At 40.5% G+C, this 16,387-nt stretch overlaps 1 protein-coding gene across 2 annotated transcripts in view; it reads left to right on the forward strand.

Annotated features, from left to right (window-relative positions):
- The window catches only part of MAP3K5 (mitogen-activated protein kinase kinase kinase 5), a 193,445-nt gene that overhangs the window by 79,267 nt on the left and 97,791 nt on the right, over nt 1–16,387 (forward strand). For both annotated transcript variants that reach the window (XM_066373149.1, XM_066373148.1), the window contains exons 5-7: nt 262–430; nt 10,676–10,782; nt 14,209–14,379. In XM_066373149.1, the coding sequence (XP_066229246.1) occupies nt 262–430; nt 10,676–10,782; nt 14,209–14,379 (447 nt within the window). The remainder of the gene's footprint in view (nt 1–261; nt 431–10,675; nt 10,783–14,208; nt 14,380–16,387) is intronic.

Consider the following 16,387-nt stretch of genomic DNA (forward strand, 5'->3'; position numbering starts at 1 on the left):
ATATTATGTTCAAATCATAAGTACAGCTAATTTATTTAGAATTTCTACCTTTAAGTCTTCCTGAAGTAAGGCAGAGTATTAATTGAAATATAGGACTTTCAAATTTCTTAATAATGCTAGCAGTATGTGGTGTTCATTTTATGTATCTTAATGAATTGAAAGCTACTAATGCCACAAAGGTCATTCTTTTCCTTATAAAATTATTACTTTTCATTGACGTTCTTTCTAGTATTAACTCTTTGGAATGTGTTTTCCCACCAGCCAGTATTTCCGGGAATCTATACTCAATGATATCAGGAAAGCTCGTAATTTATACACTGGTAAAGAACTGGCTGCTGAATTGGAGAGAATTCGGCAGCGAGTAGATAATATTGAAGTCTTGACAGCAGATATTGTCATAAATCTGATACTTTCCTACAGAGATATCCAGGTGAGAAAATGCTTAAAATCTTTTTCATACTGGATATGGGAGGTATGTGGGAGTGTTGACATCGAATTTTTAGCTAACAAGTCATTCAGGTTAGTATATCTTATTTTTTTATTGACTCGTATGCTTTCTATCCCAAGATTTTATGATGTATGAAACAGACTCATGAGTAAGTCAGTGATTGTGAAGGACTTGTATGGTAAAGGTCTTTTTCCTCCACAAGAACAAAGAGAAAAATCTGCAAGCATAGCTAACTCAGGTCTGTTCCATTCTATTAGCCTCAGGTACACCTGTCAGTCAATAAGGAAACGCTTTGTTTTGGCAAATAGCCAAAATTCGTAGAGCCTGTGGACACATATCCATTGAGGTTGTGTTGCTTAAAAGTGATAGTGCAAGATCTAACTAGTCAGAAGTAAGAAATATGGAATTAATTATTTTTTTAAAAAAGCAAACTTAAAAATCTTTGTAAGTTTTCAGTTACAGTTGACATACAATATTAGTTTCAGCTGTGCAACATAATCGGACATTTATATAACTTATGATCACCTCACATAGTTACTACAATATTGTTCACTATGGTCCCCATGTTGTCGTTTACACCCCTGTATTCGCATGTCATATAATTTTTATTGACATATCTTAAAATTGTGAAAATATGTAAAATAGAATGGAATCTTCTCAAAGTAGGGAATTTGCTATTCAGTTTTTACAGTAAAATTTAAGTGACTTCTGGGTGTCTTATTCCCAGACTTCCAGGCCTGAATAAAGCCTCCCATGAACGACAGGGATTCACACCCATGGAGAAGTGTGGCACTCAGGATCTGATAACTGGAGTAGCTCGTTCATGTTAACATGAAGTTGTTTTATTGCTTATAGCCGAAGTTCAATCAATTGCTCCATATTCTTTTTTTTTTTTAATAATTTTATTTTTTTTAATGGGGTGACATCAATAAATCAGGATACATATATTCAAAGATAACAAGTCCAGGTTATCTTGTCGTTCAATTATGTTGCATACCCATCACCCAAAGTCAGATTGTCCTCTGTCACCTTCTATCTTGTTTTCTTTGTGCCCCTCCCCCTCCCCCTTTCCCTCTCCCATTCCCCCCTCCCCCCCATAACCACCACACTCTTATCAATGTCTCTTAGTTTCACTTTTATGTCCCACCTACGTATGGAATAATGCAGTTCCTGTTTTTTTCTGATTTACTTATTTCGCTTCGTATCATGTTATCAAGATCCCACCATTTTGCTGTAAATGTTCCGGTGTCATCATTTCTTATGGCTGAGTAGTATTCCATAGTGTATATGTGCCACATCTTCTTTTTTTTTTTTTTTCCATTTTTCTGAAGCTGGAAACAGGGAGAGACAGTCAGACAGACTCCCGCATGCGCCCGACCGGGATCCACCTGGCACGCCCACCATGGGGCGACGCTCTGCCCACCAGGGGGCGATGCTCTGCCCATCCTGGGCATCGCCATGTTGTGACCAGAGCCATCCCCAGCGCCCGGGCCATCTTTGCTCCAATGGAGCCTTGGCTGCGGGAGGGGAAGAGAGAGAGACAGAGAGGAAAGCGCGGCGGAGGGGTGGAGAAGCAAATGGGCGCTTCTCCTGTGTGCCCTGGCCGGGAATCGAACCCAGGTCCTCCGCACGCTAGGCCGACGCTGTACCGCTGAGCCAGCCGGCCAGGGCTGCCACATCTTCTTTATCCAGTCATCTATTGACGGGGTTTTTGGTTGTTTCCATGTCCTGGCCACTGTGAACAATGCTGCAATAAACATGGGGCTGCATGTGTCTTTACGTATCAATGTTTCTGAGTTTTTGGGATATATACCCAGTAGAGGGATTGCTGGGTCATAAGGTAGTTCCATTTTCAGTTTTTTGAGGAACCACCATACTTTATTCCATAATGGTTGTACTACTTTACATTCCCACCAACAGTGTATGAGGGTTCCTTTTTCTCCACAGCCTCTCCAACATTTGCTATTACCTGTCTTGCTAATAATGGCTAATCGAACAGGTGTGAGGTAGTATCTCATTGCCGTTTTGATTTGCATTTCTCTAATAGCTAAAGAAGATGAGCATCTTTTCATATATCTGTTGGCCATTTGGATTTCTTCCTGGGAGAAGTGTCTGTTCATATCCTCTTCCCATTTTTTTATTGGATTGTTTGTTTGTTTGTTGTTGAGTTTTATGAGTTCTTTGTATATTTTGGATATTAGGCCCTTATCTGAGCTGTTGTTTGAAAATATTATTTCCCGTTTAGTTGGCTTTCTGTTTATTTTGTTATCAGTTTCTCTTGCTGAGCAAAAACTTCTTAGTCTGATGTAGTCCCATTCATTAATTTTTGCCTTCACTTCTCTTGCCTGTGGAGTCAAATTCATAAAATGCTCTTTAAAACCCAGGTCCATGAGTTGAGTACCTATGTCTTCTTCTATGTACTTAATTGTTTCAGGTCTTATGTTTAGATCTTTGATCCATTTTGAGTTAATTTTTGTACAGGGGGAGAGACTGTAGTCCAGTTTCATTCTTTTGCATGTGGCTTTCCAGTTTTCCCAGCACCATTTATTGAAGAGGCTTTCTTTTCTCCATTGTGTGTTGTTGGCCCCTTTATCAAAAATTATTTGACTATATATATGTGGTTTTATTTCTGGACTTTCTATTCTGTTCCATTGGTCTGAGTGTCTATTTTTCTGCCAATACCATGCTGTTTTGATTGTCGTGGCCCTATAATATAGTTTGAAGTCAGGTATTGTAATGCCCCCAGCTTCATTCTTTTTCTTTAGGATTGCTTTGGCTATTTGGGGTTTTTTATAGTTCCATATAAATCTGATGATTTTTTGCTCTATTTCTTTAAAAAATGTCATTGGAAGTTTGATGGGAATTCCATTAAATTTGTATATTGCTTTGGGTAATATAGCCATCTTGATTATATTTATTCTTCCTAGCCAAGAACAAGGTATATTCTTCCATCTCATTATATCTTTTTCGATTTCCCTTAACAATGGTTTATAGTTTTCATTATATAAGTCCTTTACATTCTTTGTTATGTTTATTCCTAAGTATTTTATTTTTTTTGTTGCAATCGTGAAGGGGATTATTCTTTTGAGTTCGTTCTCAATTGTTTCATTGTTGGCATATAGAAAGGCTATTGACTTCTGTATGTTAATTTTGTATCCTGCGACCTTACTGTATTGACTTACTGTTTCTAGTAATCTTTTTGTGGATTCTTTGGGGTTTTCGATGTATAGGATCATATCATCTGCAAAAAGTGATACCTTTACTTCTTCTTTTCCGATATGGATGCCTTTTATTTCTTTGTCTTGTCTGATTACTCTGGCTAGAACCTCTAGTACCACATTAAATAAGAGTGGAGAGAGTGGACAACCCTGTCTTGTTCCTGATTTAAGGGGGAAAGCCTTCAGTTTAGTGCCATTTAATATGATGTTAGCTGATGGTTTATCATATATGGCCTTTATCATGTTAAGATATTTTCCTTCTATACCCATTTTGTTGAGAGTCTTAAACATAAAATTGTGTTGTATTTTATCGAAAGCCTTTTCTGCGTCTATTGATAAGATCATGTGGTTTTTGTTCTTTGTTTTGTTGATATGGTGTATTACGTTAACCGTTTTACGTATATTGAACCATCCTTGAGATTCTGGGATGAATCCCACTTGATCATGATGTATTATTTTTTTAATATGTTGTTGTATTCGATTTGCTAGTATTTTGTTTAGTATTTTAGCATCTGTATTCATTAGAGATATTGGTCTGTAGTTTTCTTTTTTTGTGCCATCCTTGCCTGGTTTTGGTATGAGGGTTATGTTGGCCTCATAAAATGTGTTTGGAAGTATTGCTTCTTCTTCAATTTTTTGGAAGACTTTGAGTAGAATAGGAACCAAGTCTTCTTTGAATGTTTGATAAAATTCGCTGGTATAGCCGTCAGGGCCTGGACTTTTATTTTTGGGGAGGTTTTTAATGGTTTTTTCTATTTCTTCTCTACTGATAGGCTGTTTAGGCTTTCTGCTTCTTCTTGACTCAGTCTAGGAAGGTTGTATTGTTCTAGGAATTTAACCATTTCTTCTAGGTTGTTGAATTTAGTGGCATAAAGTTTTTCATAGTATTCTACAGTAATTCTTTGTATATCTACGGTGTCCGTGGTGATTTCTCCTCTTTCATTTTGGATTTTGTTTATATGAGTTCTTTCTCTTTTTTCCTTGGTAAGTCTTGCCAAGGGTTTGTCAATTTTGTTGATCTTTTCAAAGAACGAGCTCCTTGTTCTATTAATTTTTTCTATAGTTTTTCTGTTCTCTAATTCATTTATTTCTGCTCTGATTTTTATTATCTCCTTTCTTCGGCTGGTTTTGGGTTGTCTTTGTTCTTCTTTTTCTAGTTCCTTAAGGTGGGAAGTTAAGTGGTTCACTTGGGCTCTCTCTTGTTTGTTCATATAGGCCTGAAGTGATATGAACTTCCCTCTTGTCACTGCTTTTGCTGCATCCCATAGATTCTGATATGTCATATTGTCATTTTCATTAGTCTGTATATATCTTTTGATCTCTGCACTTATTTCTTCTTTGACCCATTCATTTTTAAAAAATATGTTGTTTAGTTTCCACATTTTTGTGGGATTTTTTTCCTTCTTTTTTGCAGTTGAATTCTAGTTTCAAGGCTTTATGATCAGAAAATATGCTTGGTACAACTTCAATTTTTCTGAATTTGCTGATGGTGTTTTTGTGGCCCAACATATGGTCAATTCTTGAGAATGATCCATGTACACTGGAGAAAAATGTATACTCAGTCACTTTGGGATGAAATGTCCTGTAGATGTCTATCATATCCAGGTGCTCTAGTGTTTTGTTTAAGGCCACTATGTCTTTGTTGATTCTCTGTTTGGATGACCGATCTAGAGCCGTCAGCGGTGTATTGAGGTCTCCAAGTATGATTGTATTTTTGTCAGTTTTTGTTTTAAGATCAATAAGTAGCTGTCTTATATATTTTGGTGCTCCTTGGTTTGGTGCATATATATTAAGAATTGTTATGTCTTCTTGATTCAGTGTCCCCTTAGCCATTATGAAATGGCCATTTTTGTCTCTGAGTACTTTTGCTGTCTTGTAGTCAGCATTATCCGATATGAGTATTGCTACACCTGCTTTTTTTTGGATGTTATTTGCTTGGAGTATTGTTTTCCAGCCTTTCACTTTGAATTTGTTTTTATCCTTGTTACTTAGATGAGTTTCCTGTAGGCAGCATACAGTTGGATTTTCTTTTTTAATCCATTCTGCTACTCTGTGCCTTTTTATTGGTGAGTTTAATCCGGTTACATTTAGTGTAATTATTGATACTTGTGAGTTCCTTATTGCCATTTTATATCTTGCTTTCTGTTAGTTTTGTGTCTTGTTTGATCCTTCTCTTTCGTTTTTCTATCTTTTGTTTTTATTTGGTTGTATTCCATACATCTTTCCTCTGTTGCTATCTTCTTTATCTCATGTGCTTCTGTGGTGGTTTTTTCAATGGTGGTTACCTTTGAGTAATGAAAAAGGTCCCTACCCTGTTCATTGTAGCGAACTATTTTGTGAGTACTTTTGCACTCCATCATCCTTTGCTACTGTTAATCTCCATCTTCTCCCCCTCTTTCTTTTTGTTGTTGTCACAGTTTAAATTTGGTTTTATTGTGTTCTTCTTGGAGCTTTTACTTGTGGCTCTGTTGTTTTTTTTTTTTTTTTGTTCTTTGTATCTGATTGGAGAACCCCCTTTAGTAATTCCTGGAGTGGGGGTTTTCTGATGATAAATTCCCTCATCTTTTCTGTATCTGTGAATGTTTTTATTTCTCCTTCATATTTGAAGGATAGCTTTGATGGGTATAGTATTCGTGGCTGAAAGTTCCTCTCTTTCAGGACTTTAAATATTGGGGTCCACTCTCTTCTAGCTTGTAGAGTTTCTGTTGAGAAATCTGATGATAATCTAATGGGCCTTCCTTTATATGTTGTATTCTTCTTTTCCCTGGCTGCCTTGAGAATTTTTTCTTTGCTGTTGGTTTGTGTCAATTTTATTATGATATGCCGTGGAGTAAGTTTGTTGGGGTTAAGAAAACTCGGAGTTCTGTTTGCTTCTTGAACTTGAGGCTTTAGTTCTTTCCACAGGCTTGGGAAGTTCTCATCTATTATTTGTTTGAGTATGTTCTCCATTCCATTTTCTCTCTCTTCTCCCTCTGATATACCTATTATTCTTATGTTATTCTTTTTGATGGAGTCAGATAATTCTTGTAGGGCTACCTCATTTTTTTTAATTTTTGAGTCTCTCTTCTCTCTGTTGTGCCTCAAGTTGCTTGTCTTCTATTTCACTAATCCTCTCTTCTATCTGACCTGTTCTATTAGCTAAGCTTGCTACTTCGTTTTTCAGCTCATGAATTGAGTTTTTCATCTCTGTTTGATTTGTTTTTATAGTTTCAATTTCCTTGGACATATATTCTTTGTGTTCATTGAGTTGTTTTCTGAGCTCCCTAAATTGCCTTTCTGTGTTTTCTTGTATATCTCGGAGGATTTTTAGGATTTCTATCTTGAATTCTCTGTCATTTAGCTCCAAGGTTTCCAATATATTAAATTTTTTCTCCATAGATTTTTCCTCATCTAGTTGTGTTACCTCTCTTTCTTTTGTATCCATGATATTAGATTTTCTCTTCCTTAATGGCATCTGAGGGTGGTTTTGTTGATAGTATTAATGAGATTTAATAAAGAATAAAAAGTTAAAAAAAATAAAAACGTTTTTTTTTAAAAAAATTAATAATGAAATAAAGAAAAATAAAATAAAAATTTTAAAAAAAGGAAATTATTGCCCCACTCCTTTCTTCCTCTCCTCTCCTCTCCCCTCTTTCTTGAGAAAATCTTGTGGTGAACTGTGAATTATAACAAACAATGCCTGTGATGGAGGGCCTGAATTGAGGAAAAGTAATAAAGGGTCAAAAAAAAGAAAAAGAAAAAAAAAAAGAAAGAAAAAAAAAGGGGGTATGGACCCACAGAAAGCAAATAAGGAAAAAATTTGGGTCAAGAATAAAATGATTTGCTTTTAGGTGTTGGTTGTCTAAGAGTTATGATGAGAGGAATAAGAGGAAAACAGAAAAATGGGGGGACAAATTAAAAAATTACTCTTGTATTTAGTGGAACAAGAACTAGATAAAATGGAGAGCCAGGGATGGGAGCACTGCTAGTGAGTTAAAAAGGTGAAGTAAAAACCCCCCAAAATGCCACAAACATAAGTTTGAGTCCCAGATAAGATAATTTGTTTGTAATTGAGGTTTGAATGAGAGGAGATGTAAAGGAGAAAGGAAGAAACTAATATAGAGGGAGAAAAGAAAGAGAGAGAGAGAAAAAAAGAGGGAACCACTAAAAGAAGAAAAAAGAAAGGAGAGAGAGAGAGAGAGAGTTAAGGGTTTTGGAGTGCAACCCTCATAGAGAGAAAGGAAGAGGAGAGAAAAGATAATGGGAGATGTAACACTTATGGGTAGTGTAGTTCAAGGAGAGGAGAGAGTAAGACCGGCAGAGAGTTAATCGGCCAAATTGGAGGAGGAAAAAAAGTATCAAGAATGAAGATAAGAGAAACAGACGAACAAATATAATAAAATGGGATAGGTTATAAAGTCTGCAGATTATTCTTGATTTTGAGAGGTTATCTTCTTGCTTTTTCTTTTCTCTCCCTCTTCCTGGTCGGTGACTCTGTACCCCAGGTTCTGCCCCTTTGGCACGCTCAGGTAGAGGTTTGCAGTTGATAAGTCTCTATGGCAATGTCATGTATTGTGCTTTAGTCTCGTTGGCAGTCGAGGCTCATTAGCATTTATAGGTTCCGACAGTGAGAGAGTCCGTGTTCCTGGAGCCTTTCTCCTAGTCTTTCCTTCCTCAATTAGTAGCCTGATAATCCAGCTATGGGGTTGCTGCTGCCTCTGCCTGGATAGTAAGAGGCTCAAAGAGCTGGCAACTCCCCACTCTGTTTCCACTCAGCACAGGGCTCTGGGTAAGGCTCAGTCAGTCAGAGCTGCTAGCATAATCAGGCGGGCTTTCCGCCCACTCAAAGACCTCTGGCTCTGCCACTCTGTCTGGTAACACAAGCGGGCGCCCACTTCCGGGGTGCTTGGAGGAAACTCTCACTCACTGGCTGCGCGCGCAGACCAGGATATCCGGCCAGCAGTCTCACTGAGTGAAACCCCAACCGCATGGAAAAGTTGCAGCGTTGGAATTGGCTCTCGCTCCGTCCCTGTGCGCGGCTTTTGCAAGGCGCTGGGGCGGCCCGAGATTCCGCTTTGGCCCACACAAAGGCCCCTGACTCTGCCCCTCTGTGCGATAACACGGGCACGCACTGCCGAGGCACTCGGAGGAATCTCTCATTCAGTATCTGCGCGCGCAGTCCAGGATATGAGGCCGGCCGCGTTTCCCTCTGAGTGCAACCCCCACCAGCACGGAAAATTTCCACCGTTGGAATTAGTTCTCGCTCCCTCCCGTGCGCGGCTTTCCCAGGGCGCTGGGGCTGCCCAGAGATTCTGCTTTCGGCCCACAGAAAGGCCTCTGACTCTGCCTCTCTGTGGGGTAACACGGGCACCCACTCCCGGGGCTTAGGAAGAAATCTCTCGCCCACTAACTGCGCACTGACCAGGAGATCGGGTAAAATGGCTGCCCCGCTTGTCTTTCTTTGTTTGGGTTTGGCGCGAGTGTTAGCTTATATTGCCCGGGTTGCCACAGGATCAGTTTTTCCTCGGCTTGGATCTCCATGCCACAGCCTGGTTCGGCCGTTTGTGCCGCGGCCTGGATCTATTCACCCCCTTTGCCCGCCTCAGTTTCTATATTCACAGTTACCAGATAAAGCCGCCATGTTTAGGTTAGTGAGGAAGGTGGAGCATTTCTTACTCCCTAATTCCTTCGGGGTTTGGTTATATATTTAGCCAATTTTTCACTCGACCATACCTTCGGGTGTATTGCAAAGCATCTGGAGGCTTCAAGTATAGGTTTTTCTGTTTCTGGTTGAAGATCTTGTTGAGTTTTGGGGGAGATTTATCGGTATCGCTTCTTACCCCGCCATTACTCTGACATCATCTCCCCATATTCTTGATAGTTTGGAAATTACTTCCCTGAAAGTAATTGATAAGACGCTGTATCCCAGGAACCCGGCCCCATGGAGAAGTGCAGTTCCCTTATTTAGACAGTGTATGTAGCATTATCATGCTAGATGGCTCATTGTTTTTCTGGTTAGATGTGATAACTATATTTCTCATGTTTTTATCTATGGTATTTTTCCCTCCATAAGACCCATCTGACCATAAGACACACCTACAGTTTTAAGGAGGAAAATAAGAAAAAAATATTCTGAGCCAAATGATGTGTTAAAATATTTAATAAAATACTGTATTTTTAAGCCCTGGCCGGTTGGCTCAGCGGTAGAGCGTCGGCCTGGCGTGCGGGGGACCCAGGTTGAATCCCGGCCAGGGCACACAGGAGAAGCGCCCATTTGCTTCTCCACCCACCCCCCTCCTTCCTCTCTGTCTCTCTCTTCCCCTCCCGCAGCCAAGGCTCCATTGGAGCAAAGATGGCCCGGGCGCTGGGGATGGCTCCTTGGCCTCTGCCCCAGGCACTAGAGTGGCTCTGGTCGCGGCAGAGCGACGCCCCGGAGGGGCAGAGCGTGGCCCCTGGTGGGCGTGCCGGGTGAATCCCAGTCGGGCGCATGTGGGAGTCTGTCTGACTGTCTCTCCCCGTTTCCAGCTTCAGAAAAATACAAAAAACAAACAAACAAACAAAAAAACTGTATTTTTCACTCCATAAGATGTACGGGCATTTTGCCCTCCACTTTATTTGGGGGGGGGGGGTGTCTTATGGAGCGAAAAATACAGTATATCATAAAAAATCCCTTATTTTTTTAATAAATAAATTTTTATTAATTTTAATAAGGTGACATCAATAAATCAGGGTACACGTATTCAAAGAAAACATGTCCAGGTTATCTTGTCATTCAATTCTGTTGCATACCCATCACCCAAAGTCAGATTGTCCTCCGTCACCTTCTATCTAGTTTTCTGTGTGCCCCTCCCCCTTATTTTTTTTAAAAACAGGTTCCTTCTTGGTTTTAGCTTTTTCAAAATATTCCTTGGATTCTAGTTCTTTTTTTAACACCCTGCTCAGATTCAGGTCTCTGTTTGTCAAAAAGCATCTTCCTGTCAGAACTTTCTCCTGATGGTTTGATTCTGTGCTGTTCTCTCTTGTTTAAAAGGAATATGACGCTATTGTGAAGCTGGTAGAGACTTTAGAGAAGCTGCCGACCTTTGATCTGGCCTCCCATCATCATGTGAAGTTCCATTATGCGTTTGCTCTGAACAGGTAAGAAGGAAAAGTTGCTGTTTGCAATGTTGTAGCATATTATTTGTTAACCTCCGTATTCTTTCTAGGGTATGTTTTTCCTGTAGCCTGCAACCGCTCTGTATAAGAACAGGTTCTCACTGTTTTTATGTTAAAATCCTTTCAATTCCCTTTCTTTTATGTCAAAGTATGTATCTGCTATTTATATGGTTTTAGAAGTTTTTTAAATGGCATGCAAACGATGTTATCTTTAAACAAGTATACTGAACACCAAATGGTTATTCATGCAAAAATGGACTAAAGTAAGGTAAGGGCAGTTGTACCTGGGCGAACATATTCTGAACCAGAGAGTATTCTCACTGGGACTGCTCTCAACCTAATCATAATCCGCACTCTGTTGGCCACATTGTAGGTCACATGTCCACGCATCCTCTAGGTCCAGAACGGACGCTGCTGCTTCTTGTCCTGTGTCTGTCCCTCTGTCCACATCATGGTGCTCACACCTCAGTGCCACTCACTTTCTACCTCGAGTCACCACGGAGGGCCATCCCTGCTCTGACCACGGCGAGGCCTGAGGCACTGAGCTGCCTGAACCTTCGCTGTGCTTTCTCTTCCATGCTGGGGCGTTGACTATATATGTCATTACCACAACTAAAGAGAATGATAAAAGGAAAACAGAGGGGGCATCCCATCTGTTGAGCACTTGCCATGGGTCACTTAAGGCTTGATTATTTTCTAGGTGAGGGGGATTGAAGCCTGGAAAGGTTGAGTAACTTTTCTTCAAGGCTCACAGTTGACAAGTCAGGAAGCTGAGCCTCAAACCCAGATCTGCCTGGATGTCTGTGTTTTTCTTCATTAGGATCTCCTGCCTCTGTCTACAAAGGAGAAGTCAGCATGCTGTTCAGCCAGAGATTGTTTCTTTCCTCTCTTATCCACCCAAACTGTAGAACTTGCTACAAAGTATGTTTTATACCCCCATTTATTAAACATTTCTTTAGATTTGGCACAAGGAGATGAGACCTCCAGAGATGAACTGCTCCAACTGGTTTCCAAATAAGTCCCTGTTTTGTGTTTTGGGTTGTTTAATTTTTTAAGGGGGAATTTTATTTTTTTTCCACAGTGAGATTTTTATATTTTCTTCTAAATATCAGAACCAAATGGAGGTATACAAATTGTAAAAAGTATCTCAATAAACATCAGTATTTTGTCAAAGTCTCAAAATCCCTAGGATATAAGGGGAAAAAAAAACCATGCTTTTGTTTTATATCATTAGGCTTTCAACCCACAGGAGTAAAAATATGTAGAACTTAAATCTTAACTCTTAGGTTCTTTCCAGGAAATTTTGTTGAAATTCTCAGAGGTTTCCTAGTCACTGAATTCTCTGGGGGTTGGGGAGATCCCTGAACCCTCTTCACGAAACTAAAATTGCTCTAATTCTGCTGCATCCCCAAGGCCCAGGTTTGCCACTCCTCTCTGAAAGATGGGATGGAATAGATTCTATTGTGAAATGAAAAGTTCCATAAGAACCGCTATTATTTTTCTTTATGTTTTCTTTCCTTTCTCTAAAATAGAATATAATGCAAAGAAAAAGAAAAAAAACTGCAGATACCAAATAAAGAAATAAATACAAATAAAATATAATAAACGATAAGCATATTTGTATGAAGCATTATTCTAAACTCAAAGTATTTTAGGACAGAATAAAGGAATTTTATAGACAGAAAGATTTAAAGTAGTAGTTGAGAGTAGAAATAACTTTGTAAAATAACAGCTTAATTGAAATAGAATTCATATACCAATCAGTTCACCCATATAAGGTGTAGGATTCAGTGGTTTTTAATATATTAACAGTTGTGTGACCCTCAACATAATAGATTTTAGAACATGTTTATCATCCCAGAAAGAAACCCCTACCCATCAGCAGTCCCCTCCCTTTCCCCCTTAACTCCCCCAGCCCTAGCTGGGCAACTACTAATCTACTGTTGGTCTCTATGGATTTCATGTGAACAGAATCGTATAATATGTTGTCTTCAGTGACTAGCTTCTTTCACTTAGCATGTTTTCAAGGTCGTAGAAATAACAAGATGATTTTTATCTTATTTTAAGAATGGTCCCTACATACTTGCTATTTTAAAGTGAGCTACATAAAACAACTTCCTTAGGTAATTAATTGGTTACATGTATAAATTAGACAACGCTTGACTTAAAGTTGGTTGTTGGCAAAAGCCATTAAAACCTAAAGTCAGCTCAGCGGTAGAGTGTCGGCCTAGCGTGCGGAGGACCCGGGTTCGATTCCCGGCCAGGGCACACAGGAGAAGCGCCCATTTGCTTCTCCACCCCTCCGCTGCACTTTCCTCTCTGTCTCTCTCTTCCCCTCCCGCAGCCGAGGCTCCATTGGAGCAAAGATGGCCCGGGCGCTGGGGATGGCTCTGTGGCCTCTGCCTCAGGCGCTAGAGTGGCTCTGGTCGCAACATGGCGACGCCCAGGATGGGCAGAGCATCGCCCCCTGGTGGGCAGAGCGTCGCTCCAAGGTGGGCGTGCCGGGTGGATCCCGGTCGGGCGCTTGTGGGAGTCTGTCTGACTGTCTCTCCCTGTTTCCAGCTTCAGAAAAATGAAGAAAGCCCTGGCCGGTTGGCTCAGCGGTAGAGCGTCGGCCTAGCGTGCGGAGGACCCGGGTTTGATTCCCGGCCAGGGCACATAGGAGAAGTGCCCATTTGCTTCTCCACCCCTCCGCCGCGCTTTCCTCTCTGTCTCTCTCTTCCCCTCCCGCAGCCGAGGCTCCATTGGATCAAAGATGGCCCGGGCGCTGGGGATGGCTCTGTGGCCTCTGCCTCAGGCGCTAGAGTGGCTCTGGTCACAACATGGCAACGCCCAGGATGGGCAGAGCATCGCCCCCTGGTGGGCAGAGCATTGCCCCCTGGTGGGCGTGCCGGGTGGATCCCGGTCCGGTGCATGCGGGAGTCTGTCTGACTGTCTCTCCCTGTTTCCAGCTTCAGAAAAATGAAAAACAAAAAAAAACAAAAAACAAACAAACAAACAAAAAAAATGAAAAAAAAAAACAACTAAAGTCAGGGTTTTGTCCCTGTTTGGATTAGCTGACTCGGCCCCATTCATAGCCACAGACTGCACTTTTAATCTCACTTCACCAAGTTGAACCTGCGTATAGACTGCAGGGAAATGGGAAGGACTGTGGGTGGATAAGAACAAATCTGTTACCATTATTTAAAAAGCAATCCTTGTTAGACCCAGGAGACATACAGTAGGATAAAGAAGAGAAAAAGGCTTAGGGCAGAGGGTTACAGAGGACCGTCAAAATCTAACTGTTGTTTTTAATCCTGCCATACTTTACTAATGTGAATCAGTATATTAGGATTTTTAAAACACAGTTGACCTATGTTGCTTTGGTAATCTATATTGAAACAAGGATGTTTTCTTCCCTTGCCTTAGGAGAAATCTCCCCGGAGATAGAGCAAAAGCTCTTGATATTATGATTCCCCTGGTGCAGAATGAAGGGCAAGTAGCTTCAGATATGTATTGCCTAGTTGGTCGAATCTACAAAGACATGTTTTTGGACTCTTATTTCATGGACACTGAGAGTAGAGACAATGGAGCTTTTTGGTGAGTATGTAGGATAAGATGCTTGATAAACCTATGACATAAAAATGGTTTGCAGATTGAAGTGTTGTTATTGTTATTATCATTTAGATTATGCATGATTAAGTAAATATTAGAATTTATAGCTTTAGTAAGCAATTTTGATGAGATTCATTTACTATGCCACAGTAAATTAAGATAAATTAGATAAATATGTAATTTTTAAAAATATAATTTTTATGCTATAGAAATGTTTACCTGAAACTTATGTACTCTTATTGATCAATGTCACTCCATTAAATTTAATTTTTTAAATAAAATTTAAAAAATACAAAAGCACAAAACCATTAACCAGCAATTGTACTTTAAGAATGTATCTTAAAGTAATAGTTGGTCAAACTATTGCAGAATGCTTTGTGTACAAGGATACTCACCACAGAATTGTTTTTAATAGTGAAAAATTAGAAAGATCCTAAATAATTATCAATAGAGGCAGGTTAAATAAGTCATGGTATATCTCCATGCAATCTGCAGTGGTAAAAAATATATATGTATATTGATACAGATCTCTGAAACCCATTTTAAGTGAAGGCAAGGTGCAGAATAGTGTTTATTTTAGTGTGTTTTCATTGATTTAATACTTAATTACATGTAAAATATATGTAATTTTTAAAAGATACTTTATAGTACGGTATAATGACAGAAATACAATTTTGTGGAAAACTTATAAACGTTTGTGTAAACACATGCAAGAAGACCTGAATGAGTGAGAAAATGTACCAAGTTTGTGGATGAGAAGACTTGATATTTTAAAGATGTAAATTATCCTCAGCAGGACTTGTTTTGTAATTGGATAAATTGATTCTAAAAAGCTCAAAGCCTTTTAATGGGAGGGTCCTTAGGAGTTGATCTTGTGTGTGTCACTAATTTAGCTGGTAATAGAAGAATGTCTCTTACTGTAGATTACTTATCCATGACCTGCTATTATTGTCATTATATCCATTTGCCCTAACAGGTGCTGAGAAGGTTTCCCCACTTTAACATTGTTTTTGTCCCCACACCCTCACACTGTAAAGCTCCTTTGGCATGTCTTACTGTTTTGACCCAGCCCCGCAGTACTGCAGACCCACTCGTTGGTGTGTTGGCATTGTCCCTAACCTCCTGTTAGAGCTGAGAAATAAAAGCACCTTGTCAAGGTGCTGACACAACGGTTATCACTGAGGTTGTTAGACGTCCTGCCAGACTTAGCCTGGATTCCACATTGCCTGAGTCATGGTTCCCAAAGGGATGTTTCAACCGACCTTTTTTGAGCCTCTGAGTTTTCACTTATCAAGCACGGTGCTGAGATAAGGAGTGAGATGTCGTGACAGATAGATAGTTCCATGGGCTCCTGTCCAGTGACACTTGCATGGCCTGAATCCTTTTCTGTTGGTTTGGACAGTGATCTACTGACCACAGAAAGTTTGAGGATAAGATCTTCAACGCAGTAGAAAAACAGTCCCAAGCAGTGTGATCACAGTGGCTCATAGAACTCCTCTGGCAGTTCCCCTTTCTAACATCTTCCCACCATTCCGTGTTCCTGCCCTGTATTAGGGAAGAAGGGTGTAGACAGTGAGTGTTGTGTCTGGTGCAAGCGCTGTACCAGGGCACCCTCTCCTAGTGTGACCTAGTGTGGCAGACCCAGGACACCCTCTCCTAGTGTGACCTAGTGCGGCAGACCCAGGGCACCCTCTCCTAGTGTGACCTAGTGCGGCAGACCCAGGGCACCCTCTCCTAGTGTGACCTAGTGTGGCAGACCCAGGGCACCCTCTCCTAGTGTGACCTAGTGTGGCAGACCCAGGGCACCCTCTCCTAGTGTGACCTAGTGTGACAGACCCAGGACACCCTCTCCTAGTGTGGCATACCCAGGGCACCCTCTCCTAGTGTGACCTAGTGTGGCAGACCCGGGGCACCCTCTCCTAGTGTGACCTAGTGTGGCAGACCCGGGGCACCCTCGCCTAGTGTGACCTAGTGCGACAGACCCGGGGCACCC

Source organism: Saccopteryx leptura, chromosome 3, assembly GCF_036850995.1.
Source record: "Saccopteryx leptura isolate mSacLep1 chromosome 3, mSacLep1_pri_phased_curated, whole genome shotgun sequence".
NCBI classification, from domain to species: Eukaryota; Metazoa; Chordata; class Mammalia; order Chiroptera; family Emballonuridae; genus Saccopteryx; species Saccopteryx leptura.